The sequence below is a fragment of the Tubulanus polymorphus genome, unplaced genomic scaffold (assembly GCF_964204645.1).
Source record: "Tubulanus polymorphus unplaced genomic scaffold, tnTubPoly1.2 scaffold_71, whole genome shotgun sequence".
Classification (NCBI taxonomy): Eukaryota; Metazoa; Nemertea; class Palaeonemertea; order Tubulaniformes; family Tubulanidae; genus Tubulanus; species Tubulanus polymorphus.
The window spans coordinates 406-18025 of record NW_027437478.1 but is presented as its reverse complement, the minus strand read 5'-3'; the positions used below and the strand labels follow the sequence as shown (position 1 = coordinate 18025).

The following is a 17620-nucleotide window of genomic DNA, read 5'->3' as shown; positions in this document are numbered from 1 at the left end:
GATACATTTCAAAATTAACTTTCTATCATTAGGAGAAACTGAATAAGACAGTATGGTATCGAAGATCTACACTTGACAGTAAGAAACGCTTAGTTCTCCTAATTCAGATGTTGATAGAATTTCATTTAGAAATGATTTAATGTATTAGAACGTATTACCGTAAGTGCGCTAAGTTTCCCAGCGGTTTCGGCACTACCATAATGAACGAATTAACATCGCCTTTTTGAAGAACCTTCCTTTTCTCATCCATTAAAACTCTGGGACCCGTATCACCATCTTCACCGGTCAATACAAACGATACTTGAGCTGTCGTACCTGAAAATGTAAACACATGAGGTACCGCAGGAAACACGTACGTAAGTCAGGTGATAGATCTAAGGAACTTTCAAAGGGAATACGAGTTGGATTTCGTTCACAATACCGGCTTCTTTCGCTTCTCCTGTAGTTACGAGTATTTCATAAATGTATTTATCTCGGGGATCGTTATCCGGCAGCGGCGTGGAACCAGCCTATCGAAAAATAGGTATAATGATGTTAATACTATCCATTGATAATTCGTTAAAAAGCATTTTTACACAACATCAACTACAAATGTAAAACTATGCGTCAGTAACACAGTGAAGGGTTAGATACGACCATCAAGGCCATGTTGTCTCAAATACTCAAATAACATTTTTAGAGATTTTGACAGACATTTTTAGGGTTTTGACTGTGCAACTATCGGTCCAGAACATATCTTGTTATTGTGAATTTCTGAAACCTTACCCTTACGAGATCTTTTCTGTCGGCTTTAACAGCCCAGATCAGTAGAATTAAGTATAAACATAGTAGAGACACCATCGTACCGAACACCACTGGATTGTCGTTAGGATTGAGAAATCCGCCGCTAAAATCTATTTTCGGTAGAGGAATCGTAAAAGACGACCCGAACGTCGTCAAATGTGTGCATTTACACTGCGTGCTATCACTAGTAGTTAGGTCACCAACCTGTGGTAGAACATAGATACGATTAGCGCCAGAGATTTCAAACTACAGCCAACCCCCGGTATACCGGCCACATCGGTTCAGAACGATTTTGACTATATGGAGAGTGAATGGCGGTATATCGGGGTGTTTTACTATGTATTTGTATTGAGATATACATTGGCGGTAGGTGGGGGCGGCGGTAAATGGGAGGGTTATTAAATTTGACTGGTGGCCAGCGCCTCGAGTCAAGAACGAAAGAATACTTCAAGTGGATTTTACTCAGAACAAAGGAGGGCGGCCAGTCAAAACTAGATATTGATTATGACTAGGATCCAGAATGAATTTTGACTTCGGGGAGCTTCCTCAAAAATCGTATTCCACGTCAGATGAAGTAAGAGGGGTTTCCAAGAGGATATTTTACCGTGCAGCCAGCATTCGACCATTCTTCGGTCTTTGTATTCCAGTACAAGCAATCAGCAGTGAAAAATGATGCATTGTACATAGCCTCCTTGTAATCATCGACAGTTGCATTGGCAGGATCTGCAAACGAATCGTAGACGGTATCTTGAAGAATTCGGAATAAATTTTCAAGAAATGCATGCTTGCGTCATAGAATCGGGCATCTAACCTATAGTTCCATTCAAAGCCTTGATGCCAACATAAACTGGTTTATCGGTTCTGCAAGAAAAAAGTCGTTCAGTATGATATGCAGGTTAAAATATCTGATTAAATCGAAAACTTACTCGCGCAAAGAATGACTTGAAATATTTTGGATTAAAACTGTTAAGCTTATGCAGAACAATCAATACTTGGTGTCAATACATCGTTTACCCATTTAGAATGTTGTGGAACAAGCATGTATTCAGATCCCTTTCTGCTGCTGTAGAGCCATTCACATCAGTTTCAGCATGAAAGGGCAGCGTGCAGTTGAAATCATGTTTAGAAACAGTTGGACGTGAACCGACTTTGACGAAAACGACGAATCTCGTTATATTCTCCGAAAGAACAAAACCACCAGGAGGATCTTTAACAAAATTGAGAAACAATTCAGAAATGTGTATTCACACGCTTACTACGTGACCTGAAATGTTTAAGTCTAATGATATCGGTTGCACCATTGACAAAGTTCATGTTCTTCGATATCATAATCTTTCATCCATGAATTCAAATCAACGCTTTAAAAAAACTTTCGCTGATAACAACCGTAATTACAAATCAAGTTAACTCCGACCGTTCGTAGATTGTGTAGATGATGACAATAAAAAGGAGTGTGAGTACCTTTCATCGGGGCTGTTGTAGTAACATTAATTTTTGGATTTATCGACGGAGTTGAATTTGTCAGTGAAGTCACAGTTGCAGATGTCCCAGTGACAATAGTTTTGGTATTGGTAATACCGGCAGTTGTTGCGCCGAAAGTGGTAACATTGGTTACATCAGTTACATTGAATGAAGTAGTGTCCAATGTCTGGTCTGGAGTCTTAAAAATCTTGTAATTTGGTAAAGTAGTTCGGGGAGTACTACTGGAAGTTGCAGCGCTCGGAGAAGTAACGCTGGAACTCGAGGATGTAACCGTATTTGAAGTCGTGCTATTTGAAATTGAAGACAACTTTGTAGTTGGGGCTTGCTGCGTGTTGTTGTTGGTAGTCGATTCTGTTGTGCCGTTGACGAGGTCCGTGGCGTTTTCACTTAATACAACTTCAATGCCGAGCGTTGCGTCAAGTGGTACCGTTATAGTATGGATCAGCATTTCCTCATTAGGCTTCGTCGATTCTACAACACTTATATCTGGAATCTAAGTACATTTTAAAAAAAAAACATGATAAAGTGCAATATCTGATATTACTAATTAACATTATCAACAGTTTCTTTGCTACGATATTTACGCCGTTTCGTTTCCTTTCGATAACTAGTACGATCGGGTCTGGCAGACCGCCAACGATCATCGGGTCACCGGTTTCATTTCTCATATCTAACGACAGTAGTCCTGACGTCACTTCCTTGGGTTTGGTTGCCGCGTTGTTACCGGTGTTGTTCGAAAACGTATAAATGTTTGAACTGATTGAAAGACACTTAAATACGAAGAACACGAAAACGTGTTAACATACATTTTTGATATCCGACAAAATATAGGAGAAATTGTATACTTAGAGCTTTTGATGTTCCACTAATACGAACCTTTGACTCTACAAAGTAAGTCGTGTCATTCCCTTCTCCGACTATCAACGAAGGGTTAGGCAAATCTATTTTATCCTTCGAGTTTTTCCTGCCAGGCGTGATAGGTTCTAAATTGCAAAAAGAAACTCAATTAGTCGATTCAAATAGTAATAAATCGAACATTTTGATATTACGTACTTTTGGATAGCTCTCCAGAAAACCTCTTTTCCAGACTCATACTCATTGATGCTGTTGTCATAACGCTTGGCTCGTCGCCGGGAACTTTTCGTTGCATCACAATCATAACCATACAAGATTTAACTAATGTGTCCAAATCCAGAATATACTGTTTAGCCTAAAACGATCATAACAACATAAACATGTCTATTGGAAAGTCGCGTCATGCAAAATATTAGTTGAACAAACGATTGATTTTTTGTCATTTGTGTATAAACCTCATATTGTCTTCTAACCCCTAGCAAAATGTTGGCCATACGTACATGTATATCCTATTGTCTTGTAACCGAATTTGCATTATAGCCTTTTGAGGCTATATGTACTGGATAGTCAAAACGTGTGGCTTTATCTCACATTTAAACCTTCGCAGAAATTACATGCGTTTTTTTAGATGCGTTGGACTTTCGCGCTTTACCATCATCGTAAGAAATGAATCTTTGAACGACCGCGTTGGAAGGCTTATCGACGGCGTTCAACAGTGTCAATGAATACTTTTGACTCAGCCGTTAAAACAGTTAATTACATACCGTATTTACAACATCATCCAGTTTTAGCATTTCTTTCTGTAATTCAGCCCGAGACAAAGTTCTTGTTGGAGGAGTATTTTGTTGTTTACTATTCGGATTCAACATCGATTCATACATGGCAATTTCTTTTTGCGCATTTTTGCTGACCTCTCCAGCACCAATAGCCGCATTTCCTAAATTGAATAGACCCATTATACTAAGATAAATCTTCGAAACCTTAGATCAGAGAAAAGAAACAAAAGCCAATTAAGAACTTGAATTCGATCGCAGACCCGTGGCCCAAGAGCTGCTTCCACACTCGCAGTTCAAATTTGAATCAAGCATTAATTTTTGTCGTCGTATCAGAAATGATGATCATTTGGTTAATAGGGTCTGGTCGCTTGAAGCCAGTAGTAAATTGATATGAGTTTTACGTTTGAGTTGAATACAATCGGAAAGGAATAATGTTCAGTATAGTTTATAGTGTACAATCTTAGAAATAACCTACCGACCACTTCCAGTAAAAACCTGCTAACGCTCTCAATGTCTTCGGCGGAACTTTCAACTTGACCCGCGCGTTGAATTGACATATGACAGTAATCCGTCAGTATTGCGTAAAGCAATTCCTATTTGACATCAAAAGAAGATGGAAAACTTATAAGTAAACTGGAACTGTTTTCTGTAGACCTTATTTAGTGACGCAAGCATAATGGGTATTAAAGAGGTTCACTGAATTTCGACCCGCGAGATTCTTTTTTCGATTACTTTTACTCGCCAACCAACTTCTCTTGAAAATAAACTATATTTATATAACCAAACTTGATGAAACCTTTCAGTGCGTCTACACCGCAGTGCGGGGTATAAATCGATAATGGACTTTGTTAGTACGCCGCACTGGCTACCGCACTAGAAGGTATTGATTAGTCAGCACCGAAAGGGTTTCAATTAGATAAAATCGTTTCGTTACAACTTACAATCGTTCTAATGGATAACTCGTCATGACGCGCTGTTACTACACCTAACGCTGAAGCTAGCTGGTTCAAAACGCCGATAGTAGGAGGCGTTATTGCTGTATATTCGCCCACAACTAATTCACGATACTGAAAAATAAATCATGCGTCATCGGAGTGAGACCGATGCCAAATTTTTGGTATTTATCAAGTTGTCAGTTGGGACAAGTCCAAGAACATTTTCAAATCCTCGTCGGAGTTGTTAGTATCAGTCGTCCAAACCGTGCTCATTAATTGGGCTTAGATCAGCCCAGTAATGTCGGGTCAAATGTCAACCCTGAACAAAGGGCTTACTTGATTTGGTAGGACGGGATATGGTTACGGATGATACCGGTATTGAAATCCTCAATGGATTACCACTGGATTACCTTTTCTCTCACTTTTTGTCTGGCAAGAAGGGATTCGTTCCTCGGTGGTATATTCGCTGCATCAAACGTTTGGTTCAGCGAATTCAAATCTGTTTATGTAAAATAAACAAGAAACGAATAACAGATCTCCAATCCCTTATTATCAAAATGAATTTCATAATTCCAGTCGTATAAACGATATGAATGCTGCTAAAGATTCAACAGAAGAAAAACAAATGGCTCAAAACCTCCATATCCAACCGTGTCAATGTCGTGTTAGAATTTGAGGACACCCTAAAACTAATGCGATCCGTTTAATATTTAATAGGCTTTATGTGCCATCGTGTAAAGAATGCTTACAATCGTTGAACTGTGCATCATCACTGGCCGCTTCGTTATTCAGATAGCCGCCGTATAAACCAATGAACTGAGCGAATCCTGCAAGATTAGCTGCCGCCAATTGATCCTGAATCTTCGCTTCAACCACTGACCATTTAGACAGAGTATTGGCGATAGTTTTAGGCGTAGGTGGCAGCACCTGTAAAAGTATTAGGTGGTTTATATTGCTGGACTTACGAAAGCGCGGCTTTAAGATTTAGAAAACAACGTTGAAGTGGAATATATAAGAATTGCTATAATGCAGACCATGCCCGTGCAATCACATGCTGTCTTAAATTGTTACTAAGACACAAGCTATACACACGACCAAGCCACGTCGTATAGCTATTTTAACTAAATTACTAAATAGTTTTAAAATCAATTAAATCCAAATATACATTTAAAATTGTGTTGCTTTTCCGGGATTTTCAATGGAATGAATGGCCAATCATGACGTACAATGAACGTGTGATGACGTCATGTACAAACGATCTGTTTTCACCAACAAATCAGGTTTTTTATTTCATAAAAATCACGACGTACTTTGACTGAAAGGAACATATCAGTAAGGGCACCCAGCCGGTCTAAACAACGCAATGTCACATTTAAGTGATAGTCATTAGACACTAAACCTGTCGGTAACATTGAGGGTTTTTCCATCGTCGCGTTGTTGCCTGAAATTGAATTGAAAACCTAAGTAAAATTACACTCCGAAATTACAATCTTAAAATCGTATGATAGATCTACAATACAATAACAGTCAGTATAATTGTCGGGATTGTAAATGATACTTGATTTTCAATTGTTTCTAATTCAAAAGAAAAATGTATTTTCGTGATGATTGCTACGACGCAGCCATTATTTGACGTTTATATTGCTTGAACAATGTCGGTCATCAGCTTAAGTAACCACTGTCATTATATCAGAAGAATCTTTTTCGTGGAAAAAGTGTTTTAAATATCATATCTCACCGTCGTAAATCCAAATGGGATCATCTGTAGGCTTTACCCTGTAAGCGATCTTGTACCGAAGTGGACCGTCCTGATCGCTACAATCCTTACTACAGAAAACGTTAAACTCTGTACCGATTGCCGTTCCTTCAGGCGGATCCACACCGCAAATCCCTTCCTTCGGAGTATCGTTTATCTCGAACGGCAGACTGGCCTTTCCTATCGATGCAAAGAAAAACTAACAGGATCCGTTTTGAAGTTATATCTGAGGTCAACTAAGTTATCAGTTAAGATTCTCATGTTTGGAGTTGAGAATGACGTATTAAACCTCGTATAAATTTCCAATCACATGAACCAAACGTCCGCCGACTAGTTTGCTATCTCTTCCTAGGGCCTTCTAGACCGAAGATACTAGCGGTCCAAGATTTCAATACAGACACCATTTCAAAAGGGCACAAGCAGATGCAAAAAAGGAACATTTAGGCCCTAAGAGAAAGACGTAGCTCTCTTAAACTGATTTTGTTTTCTGATGAAGCTAGTGTGCAGTAGTGAATATCAGTATGTGGACGCTTCGGGAAATTAAATATTGACAGAGTCATTCATTTGGAAACCATGATCATGCTGTTTTGGCGCCCTCTCATCATAGGTTATATGCCAGAAACTGACCTAAAGACAAAACCACAAATATCCATTCAGCCAAGCCGAATTAAAGTAAGATAGACACGATGATTTTATACCTTTGATTTTCGGGTTTGCTGTCCTCCACGACTGCACTAATAGCGCGTATCTCGCATCTTGATCGGTTCTCAAATTGTTGAAATAGCCATCTACAGCTGGGTATATAGAAATGTAATCATGCGTGATACCAGTGGGCACTGATTTCGCCCAATCGTTTAGCGCAATTGTTTGGAAAAGGATTGTGTGACCTTGGATTTTCACTTTTCTCAACGTCCAGCTAAAATGCGATTTTTCATGTCAACATATATCCCACACGTATATGTACGTGAAAAATCCCACAATAATTCAGCCAAATATCTAAAGCGATTAGCAAAACTCCTTCCGAATTGGTTCAGACGTACTGATGATTGCGAATAGTCTTTAGCCCAAACGTTGCTCAAATTGAGGGAAATTGTCCATCGAATGGTGGATAATTGTATTTACGCGACGAGAGACTGAGGACCACGCACTGGCGCCATCTATCACTAAACCTTCACGTGCGCTCGCAGCTGTTCAATAGCCAATCGGATACCTTGCGCCTTAGTCTCTGCAGAGCTGCGTCATGATAGGTAGACGTGTTTTGAGCATTCGTTCTCGCGAAAATCCATCTTAGTCGTCGCATTTTACTTTGTTGGCGCCGACGAAGTAGGGGCCACTGTTATTTATCATGTGCGCTGTAACAACACAACTGTAATATACACTTCCATTCCAGAACTTATGACCTTTGGCTGAATTTATTATGGGATTTCTCCCGCATATTTATCTTATACGGATGTTGTGTATCTTCACGCCTTATCCAGTTTGTTACCTATTACTTCGGATTATCTGGAAAACATCGAATGATTTGATTATCATTACCTATGATTGGAGAAGGGTCGTATAAACTTACTCGAAACCGAAATCGCGAAGCCCCGGGAAATTTGTGATGGTCGTTCCTATTGAAAATCGGCTGCTGGGATTCATTTTAGTTTGACAGTTCGTAACACATCTAAAAACAAAAACGATTACCAAAATTTACGCAAAGGTTTTGCAGAAATTACCGAAAATGTGTCTTGAAGTTTTTTTTGAGAAACGTCATCGATTCCGTACAGTTTACATGTGTGATATCGAGGCCGTTTTTAGTTACTCGGAGTAGGGATTTTTTTCAAAAAAGTGGGAGAACGAAGGGAAAAAATAAAAATGAGCTATTTTGGACGTTTTAAAACGGAAGGGAACGGAAATTCGTATTTAAAATAAAATTATTGTTTGAGTATTTTCCACACAAAACCTCGGAAGGACTGCATAAAATAAGCAAAAAGTTGTAATGAATTTGAATCAAATGTCGGAAGAAATAAATTTTTTCAAATCACGAGATCTAGAAATTAAGATGAATATAACTTTAGTAGATATATAATTACAGAACAACAAATAGGATAAATCAAAGTATAATGAATTAGGAGCAAAAGAAATCATGAATACGATGAATTAGTAACTTGTGAAAGTTTCTAGATTTAAAATCGAGGCTGATATGATGAAGCAATTATTTTGTTATTGAAAAAAAATTTAAAAAAAACCCTTGTAATGAAAGGTTTAAAGCCTATTAATGTCAGATTTAGCCGCGTACGCTTGGGGATCTACGGCGGACAAGGTAGACGTCCTACGAAGGGGACTTAACTGTATTCGTACTACAAAGATAACACTTACATCATTTTGATGTCAGGTGGGTCGCCGTTAACCACTGATACTGACTGCTCAAAATACGCTGCTCTCAGGCCGCCCCAAAACGGGTCATATTTCAGTACCATGAGTTTCAACGTTAAGTTGAAAGCTTCGTTCCAGTTAGCGGTATCAACTACGAAGCTGGCCGTATCGATACGTTTGCCTTTTGCGTCATACATTAAACCTGCAGTTGTAAAAAGGGAATTCTAACTGTTCGTAGATAAGATACCAGTTCCATCGGTTTTCAAGGGTCGAAAGGACCAAACACACTAGATGTTATGGCCAGGATGGATTTTTAGAGAGAATTCGTTTTTTTGTTGTTGTTTTGGTGCGGGCGCCAAAACGGAGAACGGATTTCTTAAAAGGAAATTCGTCGTTTCTGCTGTTTTCATTATGAATTACAGTACACATTCATTCATTATGTACATACATTTTATATGTTCTAGAATCAATTCCTACCTGGATATTGTATTTCATCTGCGTATTTGACACATCCGACGGTGGTGAGTGGTCTACTGGACTGGCTGGCGCTGGCCGCATCTAATAACGGAGTCAAATCCCCTGGATTACACAACCTCCCTTCACTCATCACGTTAAAATACTGGTCATATGTGGCGAAAGTTTCGCAGTATTTTTTGCAATACCAATCGAATTTCAACTTCGACATGTCTCTATCCGGATCGTCGGGATCGTAGGTAGAATCACCGACGGACACCGTCACGTTAGCGAACCATTTCATAGTTGTCTCGTAGCCGCCTTTGATGTTGACGACTAACGGCGTTCTTATTACGAAAATGTCACCAGACACAACCTTGAAAATACCCTGCTCTTCGTGCATGGATACGTTCAATTCCAGCCGATAGTTCCCGTACGAGAAAAACCGAGGCGCGAAGTAAATCATACGCAAACTAGAAGACGATAGTACAGTACCGTTCAACTCGTCTTCGGTCATCTCGACGAACTCGCCGTTTTCCTGTTTGAAAATGGTCCAAGTGTAATTGGCGATTTTCGACGAAGTACAATTCAGAATCGGGACGGAATTTACGACGAGACTCTCCGATCGTAGCACGCCGAAGGCGCCTGGGTATCTTCGATAGTCCCCACAGTCAGGATATCGCATATTCGCGCATACGTCCGGGATTTGAAGAGTGACATTCGGGGGATAACACGGCCCGCGGGTAACTACTAACGGGATCGGTAAAGTCCGACGACTAACGACGTTTACCGCGTCCAGTATAACGGAATAAAAAGCGGCCGTCATCATTTTCATTTTCGGCAACTGTATACCATTGCTATATTGACTGCGTTCATTGGCAGTGAAGAATTTCTTGCAATCAGGCGCTATAGCGGCTATTTTTGAACCGTGTTCGCCGCTTTGACAGGATGCGGCGTCGCCGTACATGTACTCCCGACAAGGCGTAGCAATTTTGAAATCTATATAATAGCAAGCTCCTTCGGCGTTATTTCCTAGTTTCAATGTCGCTGATATACTCGTATTCCTGATAACGATTGGGTCCACGATTAGATTAATATCGCCCACGGGATATCTCAGTTCGATGGTTTGCACCGGTGCCGTGGCAGCATTCAATACGTTTGAGGCCGAGAGCTCCACCGCGATCGTCTGCGGAGTGTTGAACACGTGTTCACTCGATGTTAGATTATTGTAGATGACGGCGTTGGTTTTTGCGCCGAATTTCCACGTTAAATGCATGTGCGAGCCCCAGTCGCGCGTGGCAACGCCATAGATTCCATAACTAGTCGGGTAGGCATTCGGTTTACCGTTTAACATCCAACCACCGCGCAACTTATCCGATCCAGGGATATAGGGATCGAGATACATGATCTTTAAGCCTAAGTTCACAATTTTTGCATATATGTTGGCCGTAATATTCAAAGATTTCTGCGAGACAGCGTTGGTGAGGTTTGCCCGAACTTGAAATGGATTACCGTTTTTATAAACGTGTGGAATTTCTATCAAAACGCATCCACCAGCTACTGTGCACAATGAAGGGCTTAAACTCCTTCTTTTCCTTCGACCGAGCGCGGCGTTTTGGCCGATCAATTCCGTTACATTTTCGCCGTCACCGAAATCAATCGCGCACGTTGAATTAGTCGGGAAAGGTTTATTTTCTGCCAGTTTCACTTGGAATTTTGCGTTGTAGGTGGCGCCTTGGGGTATTTCCTGGATCGGGGCGTTAGTTGTTGTAATGAAATGCAACCCCACGTGATCGATTGGGATTTGAATAACCATCGGGATGTTGTTCGTCGTTGATAACACACTGACGCTGTTTACCGCCGTCACGTTGACGAGAAACTGGCCATCCGTTTGAAAAGCGTGTTGCACTTGCTTGAGTTTGCCGACTTCGGCGTCAACCGTTTCGTTCAATCCGTCTTGAAATTCGAAAATCAATTTTACCCGTGATCCTCCCATAACCGTCGCTCCAAACTTGAGGTTTTCACCGATTTTGGCGATATTAACTCCAAAATAGGCGGATTTGACGCTGTCTATCTTTATATCCGCCTCGACTCGATGTGTGTAGTTGAGGAAACTAACTAGATTGGAAATATTCACGTGCACCAGGTAAGTTCCTGGCTCGTTAATGGTGAAGTTGATTCGACGGTCGTCGAGGGTGAAAGGTCCGTTGTCTGTTAGATTATAATCGTCTACCCAAATTGCGTACATAGGATCCGTTGGGAACGGGATTCCAGCAGCAGCAATGAAGTTCGTCCCTACCATTCCTAAAATGGATGGGTGCAAATGTCACCGTCAGATTCGTTAAGTTTCGTAAGATAGATACAATTGGAAAAAAACGGTCAACATTCCATAGTTGGTTTGCACGAATTAGCAGTTTTGATACACTTCATTTAGATAGAAAATTTTTAAAAACACAAATCAATTCGGCTGAAACATTTACCTTTTAGCGGTATCAGCAAGTCAGTTTTTTTATCACGTTGCAAAACGAGCGGCGAATTCGACGAGAAATTGATCGCTCTCACCGGATGTTGGACGAGAACCGCGAATTCCCTGAACACGCTTCCGAGCGGATTTTTCAGCGTAGCTTTGATCGTAAAGTTGCCCGGATTAGAAAATCGATGCAACGTAGAGACGGTCGTATTGTCGCTAGATTGGAACCAGTCGTTTACCGACGGCGTCCCGTCTCCAAACTCGTATTGTGCAGTTACCCGGGTGGCTGTTACCGGCGCTACGGTAACATTCACATCCTCGGCCGTCGGAGCGAACGAACGGTCCACCGAAAGGACCTCCGTGTCCGTAAAAGGCACGTCGACTTCTATCATCGAAACGGCTGTTGAAACACTTATATCGTTGTAGACGGTCAAATTAAGTGTATAGTTGTGGACGTTTTTCTGGCCCGGAATAACGATTTTTCCTTTGATGGTCGGCGTTGTTCGCAACAACGAAACATCGGCTATTGAAACGCCGTCGATAGTGGCGTTCAATATCAATTCTGTCCCAGTCTTTGTCGTGAAAGTCAGCGTTCTCGACGTATCAACAGCCACGTTTACTGGCGATTCCATCGTCAGTTTTCCAACAGGTGCCTGTACATATGCGGTGAAGTTTGCCACTTGCCAGCTGACCATGTTAGTCGCGTTTACCACTACAGTTCTGCTGCCAGGTGTTGCGTATGTATAAACCAGTGTTCCGCCCATTCCTATGATACATTGAGATATTACATATCATAATCCAGGAGCCCAGATCACTTTAGTAAGACGTTCGAATGCAACTGGTAGTGATGGGTGCCTATGAAAATTTTGTTTTAATCAGTTTTTACCCCTAGTTTGGCGGGTCCCATGAGGTAAATACAGGAGTCATGAAATGCCAGACTCTGGTTTTTACCAATGGATCTTTGAAAGATTTGCCATGTACAATGGTTTCGGTCATTGGTAACCAGTTCGTCTATACGCTAAATGTTCTGCTGGGCTCCCGGACTGTTAACGCAAAGATGATTTGCTGATTCCGAGATCCGAGATCGAATCAAGCATTATCGTTTTGTAATTAATAATATCTTCATTGTCGGAGAGCCTATTAACTAATAAATTTATGATATCTACCGTTATGACTTTGTTGCGATTCATTAGTTCCAGGTTTGATCCTAACCGTTTTATCAGCTTCCATCGTCATTACGCATTCAACATCAGTACCTATATTTTGCCGAGCACAGATTGAGCACTCATTCCTTGATGTACTTAATTAAGATTTCAGGGATTTTTCACAAGAGATAAGTCAATAGTATATACCTTGAGAAATGTACCAGGCTACCTCAACGGAGTCACCCAATTTGATGAATTGTTTACTTGCATTCACCGTCAACTGCAGAACCTCGTCTTGAATTATGATTTGTTTCTGAAAGGTAAAGATCACGTGACGATACTTTATTAGAGATATCCAATAAGATATATCCCTGGGCCCGATTTTATAGACCGGTATTACCTTTAATTCTGGGGCTAATTCAATCGAAAATGAATTAAGTAAGCCCCCGGGTTAAAGGTAATACAATTCTATAAGACCGGCCCCAGTAGTTTCTTTCTAAATCCCCATATTAGGTAGCATATTATTGCCGCACGTGTGACGAACCACTGGCCAATCAAATGACTGTACATAGACGTAATGTCTTGTCGGGATATATAAGATTATGTGAGTGACTGTTACCTGATATCTCTAAACGTAGAAGTTTTCAAACAAATGATGGTTACTCGATACCAAAAATAGCGATTTAATTGAAAATAGACGTTCTCGGATTTTGAGAGTAATTTGATATTTTTTGGGAGAAGTAGAACTCCTCTAAATGAGTAGCAAATACTCTCAAATAGCAGTCAGTTCTGCGTGAGGCAGAAAGTCTCTGAACCCTCAAATCGGCTTTTCTTCAATATATAATATATAAAAATATACAAAAGATTACAATTGTGGGCAAACCACAAATGGCATCAATTTATCTTTGTTTTGCTTTCCGAGCGCAGGGACAAGATGGCGGGAAGTGCCCATTTTTATACTTACCGAAACTCCTTCAAAACTGACATCATTCATGGCATTCAAAGACACGTCGTAGGTGCCCGATTTTGTGTACGAACGAGTAGTTCGGTTTTCGGTAGTTTCATTCGTCGCTGAACCGTTCGCGGAGAATTTCCAAACATATTTCACGTCACTGCCGTAATGAGGCGGTATCGAGAATGTCACTGTTTCGTTTGTTTTTGCTTCGATGAAAGAAAGAAATTAGGTTTTCTCAGTTCATGAACTGTTTGTAAGTAGACGAGAGAAATCCCACAATAATTCAGTCAAAGATGAAAAATTCTTGAATGGATCGGTATATATTTTGAGCAACGTTTAGCCATCATCAGGCGTACTGAGAAACAAAATGAAACAGCAGAATATATAAAAATTCTCGACATATATAATCTTCTATTCAAGAATTTTTCATCTTTTGACAGAATTATTGTGGGATTTCTCCCGTCAGCCATCTAGCACGGATAGTGTGTATCTGTTAGTAAGTAGGCCTGGTGATGAATGCTGTTGCACTGTTATTTGATACATATCGTCTGCGTGTAACCTACCGGCGGCAGGTGAATCAATCTTCACATTTCTAATCGGCACAAGAACGTTGACGGTCACCGTTGAATTTTCACCGCCGAACACCGAAGCGGTCACGTTGAACGTATCCTTCGTTGATTGTGGTGTATAGGTGTGAGCGAATCGCACTTCAAGAGCGCGAAGAAAATGAGCTTGAACCATTATCCGGTAATCGCGTGTTGAGTGTTTCGATGCCACGTTATTCCCGCGTACGGAGGTATATGCAGTGATCGGAAACTTTCTCAGCGTCACACTCGGGCTTTGAACAACGATGACGTCGCCCGGCTCAACGGTAGTGTTACCAGTCACTATCTGAAACGTCTGTCTACCGGGCTTCGATATCGATTGCGAAATAGAAACGACCGTCCTGAAGAATCTGTGTACTTTATCGTAATTCTTGAAATAGCTTTGAATCTTCACTTTCCCGGCGCTGTCGACGCATGCTTTCTTTTGGAAACTGTACACCGATGGCGACTGACATTTCAAAGCCCAGACTGATTCAGTTTTCGAGCATTGCGTTAAAACAGGGTCGATGCAACTGTACGAATAGAGACAAAACACCTTCCAAGGTAGAAGGCAATTGGGCCGCTGTATCTAAACGATAATATACACGCGATGTGAAAATTCCTTCCAATTTGCGCTTTTCAATCACTCATATTTCAGTATAATCCATCACTCATTAAAGCTAAAATTACTCAAGAATGGTTATTATGTATTCATGTTACATAATCTATCGTTAAAAACAAAAGCTTTGAACATTTGAAATGTCAGCGCCATCAAAATTACATCTCGTCAGGATTTGTCACTGAAGAACAGTAGTATTTTTTCAAATAAACTTAATTTTTCCTAAACCCTAAACCAAGTAGTTTCTTAATTAGGGGATTTCAGCGCCCTTTTTCCCTAATCAATTTTGGGAGAAATTTTGAATAGGTTAGATAAGAAATGAAAAGTGATCATAATAACAGACAATTATGATATCGGGTCCTTGATTTCGGTTTTTCATCGATGATGGATTGCCGTGCATTAATAAAATATAAACCTCACCTCGAATGTGAAATCCCCGATTTTTCCAACGTCTATCTCATATTGTCCTATGGTGCCGTGATATCTAATGATATCATTAAGTAGATAATGCTTTTTCTCGATGCTTGCAGTTGTGCAATTGTTTTCCGGACATTCGGTCGTTCCCACTGAGAACACGGTTGACTCTGCAATTTAGATCAGATAATGGAAAGAACATAAAACAATAGAATTAGTTTGCTCTAGACTCTATAGCATTTTTGAGGATTTGAGTGACCATGGGTTTGCTTAAGCACTAGCCGCCTCGGTACATGCTTTATTAGGTCAGGTAGTTACTTAGACCTTAACTTATGTGTCAAGTTTTTCTGAAGACGTTTTACGTTATTTAATTGATCGTATGTTCAACGCAATTCAGTCAAATTGTCAGTTAGTGAGTTTAGTTAGTGAGTTAGTGAGTGATTTTCATATACCTAGGAACGGTTGCTCAAAGGTTGGTCAAACTTTTAACCGTCGGTCAAATTGGGTTGCTCAAGAATTAGAAAGTTAGAAGAGAAAGGTTGCATTTTGAAAGAGAGGACCTTGGAAGAGGCACAGATAGAATTCGCACCACAACATTACGTTTCAATCAAGTATTCAATCAAGTATTATTATTTTTTCTCTAAAATTGGTTTCCTTTTTTTTCAATTTTTCTGTCATTATCAATCAAAACAGACTCCATTCAAAGTGCGACAGGGCATATGAAAATTGGGCCAACGAGTGAATTAATGATTTAACCACTGGTTAAGGAACCTGACCCACCGATTGGCAAACCGAGGTTTTGAGGAACTGAATTTAACCTGTGGTTAACTAACCGATGGTTAGGGACTTATCCACCGGTTATTTTAACCAACCTTTGAGCAACCGGTCCCAGTATCGATTGAGTTGCTGAAAATTTGTCATTTTCGGATACCTTGATTGTCGAATCTCAGTACGGTGCCGTCATCTAGATCAACTTCCAGTTTTCTAGCTTTGACGCCTTGAACAAGTTGAACGGTACATTCAAATCTCTGCGACTCGTTCACCGAAGACGGGCATTGCAAATGCGGTCTAAACAATATTTCCTCAACCTGATGACGAAATAGCTTTTTTACCCAATTGATAACAATATACATATCGAAATAGAAAAAAGATCTTTTGGATAAAAAGATGATCGTTATGATCCCATCTCTAATAGTAAGATATAGGCTTATCAAATATATCAGTGCAAGGATATTTTATTTATTTTTACATTGCTTTTGAAAAAAAGAGAAAAATGATAAGCCATATTCCAAATCAAATTCCATAAGTGATGAGGGCACGCGACTATTCTTTATCTTTTAATTAGGGAAATTTAGGCGTTAAAGACCATGTATCATGATGTAATGTAAAGCTGCACTTCGTTATCAAATTACTCCTGCTAAGTAACAATTGGGTAGCAACCGTGAAGAAAAACAAAAAGTAGGGGAGAGTTTAAAAAAGAAACGAAACCAGATTTCTGTCTGCGGGATATGCATTTTTTCATTTTTATACCGACGAACTTTTTTGACGCGTGCGGAAAATGAAACTGATGAGAAACAAACAATTTTTGCATGGTTTTCTACAATTATTATTCCGAACTTATGCTGTACGTGTTTTTATACTATGGTGGCTGATTCGGGGCATACTAACAAATTTCACATTGGCCCTTTTTGGTTTTCTCGTGCGAGAATTCAAAACATTGTGGTTCTCTCGCACGAGATCTCAAAACTTTTGGTTTTCTCGCGCAAGACTTCAAAAAGTTTTGAATTCTCGCGCGAAAAAAACCAAAAAAAGGGCCAATATGGAAATTTTTGTATCGTTGCTCTAGCCGTACAGAAAATTTTATAGTATGGTCCGAATCAGCCACCATATTATATGGCCTAAAAAGGAATATAAACATTCAATACGCTATATCTCTAACCCATGCAGCAAAAAGTTGTACAAGTTAAAATCTACGTTGTAATACGTGTGTGGTTTTTATATTTGTATTATTTATTACATTTCATGTAGTTCTACC

The 17620-nt window shown here is 40.0% G+C and overlaps 1 protein-coding gene across 1 annotated transcript; it reads right to left on the bottom strand.

Annotated features, from left to right (window-relative positions):
* Window positions 1-154: 154 nt before the first annotated feature.
* Window positions 155-16718, bottom strand: LOC141914676 (uncharacterized). The gene is made up of 28 exons (XM_074805931.1): window positions 16517-16718; window positions 15587-15755; window positions 14532-15085; window positions 13978-14174; window positions 13221-13326; window positions 13035-13124; window positions 11879-12634; window positions 9423-11702; window positions 8949-9147; window positions 8155-8253; window positions 7286-7503; window positions 6570-6767; window positions 6142-6272; window positions 5581-5758; window positions 5242-5330; window positions 4838-4963; window positions 4372-4489; window positions 3885-4057; window positions 3319-3475; window positions 3142-3248; window positions 2850-3035; window positions 2245-2758; window positions 1798-1990; window positions 1595-1644; window positions 1388-1506; window positions 766-987; window positions 422-509; window positions 155-315 (listed from the first exon to the last, which is right to left on the bottom strand). Exons 1-28 carry the CDS (start codon window positions 16716-16718, stop codon window positions 155-157), a joined length of 7680 nt encoding a protein of 2559 aa, XP_074662032.1.
* Between the last annotated feature and the right edge of the window lie 902 nt (window positions 16719-17620).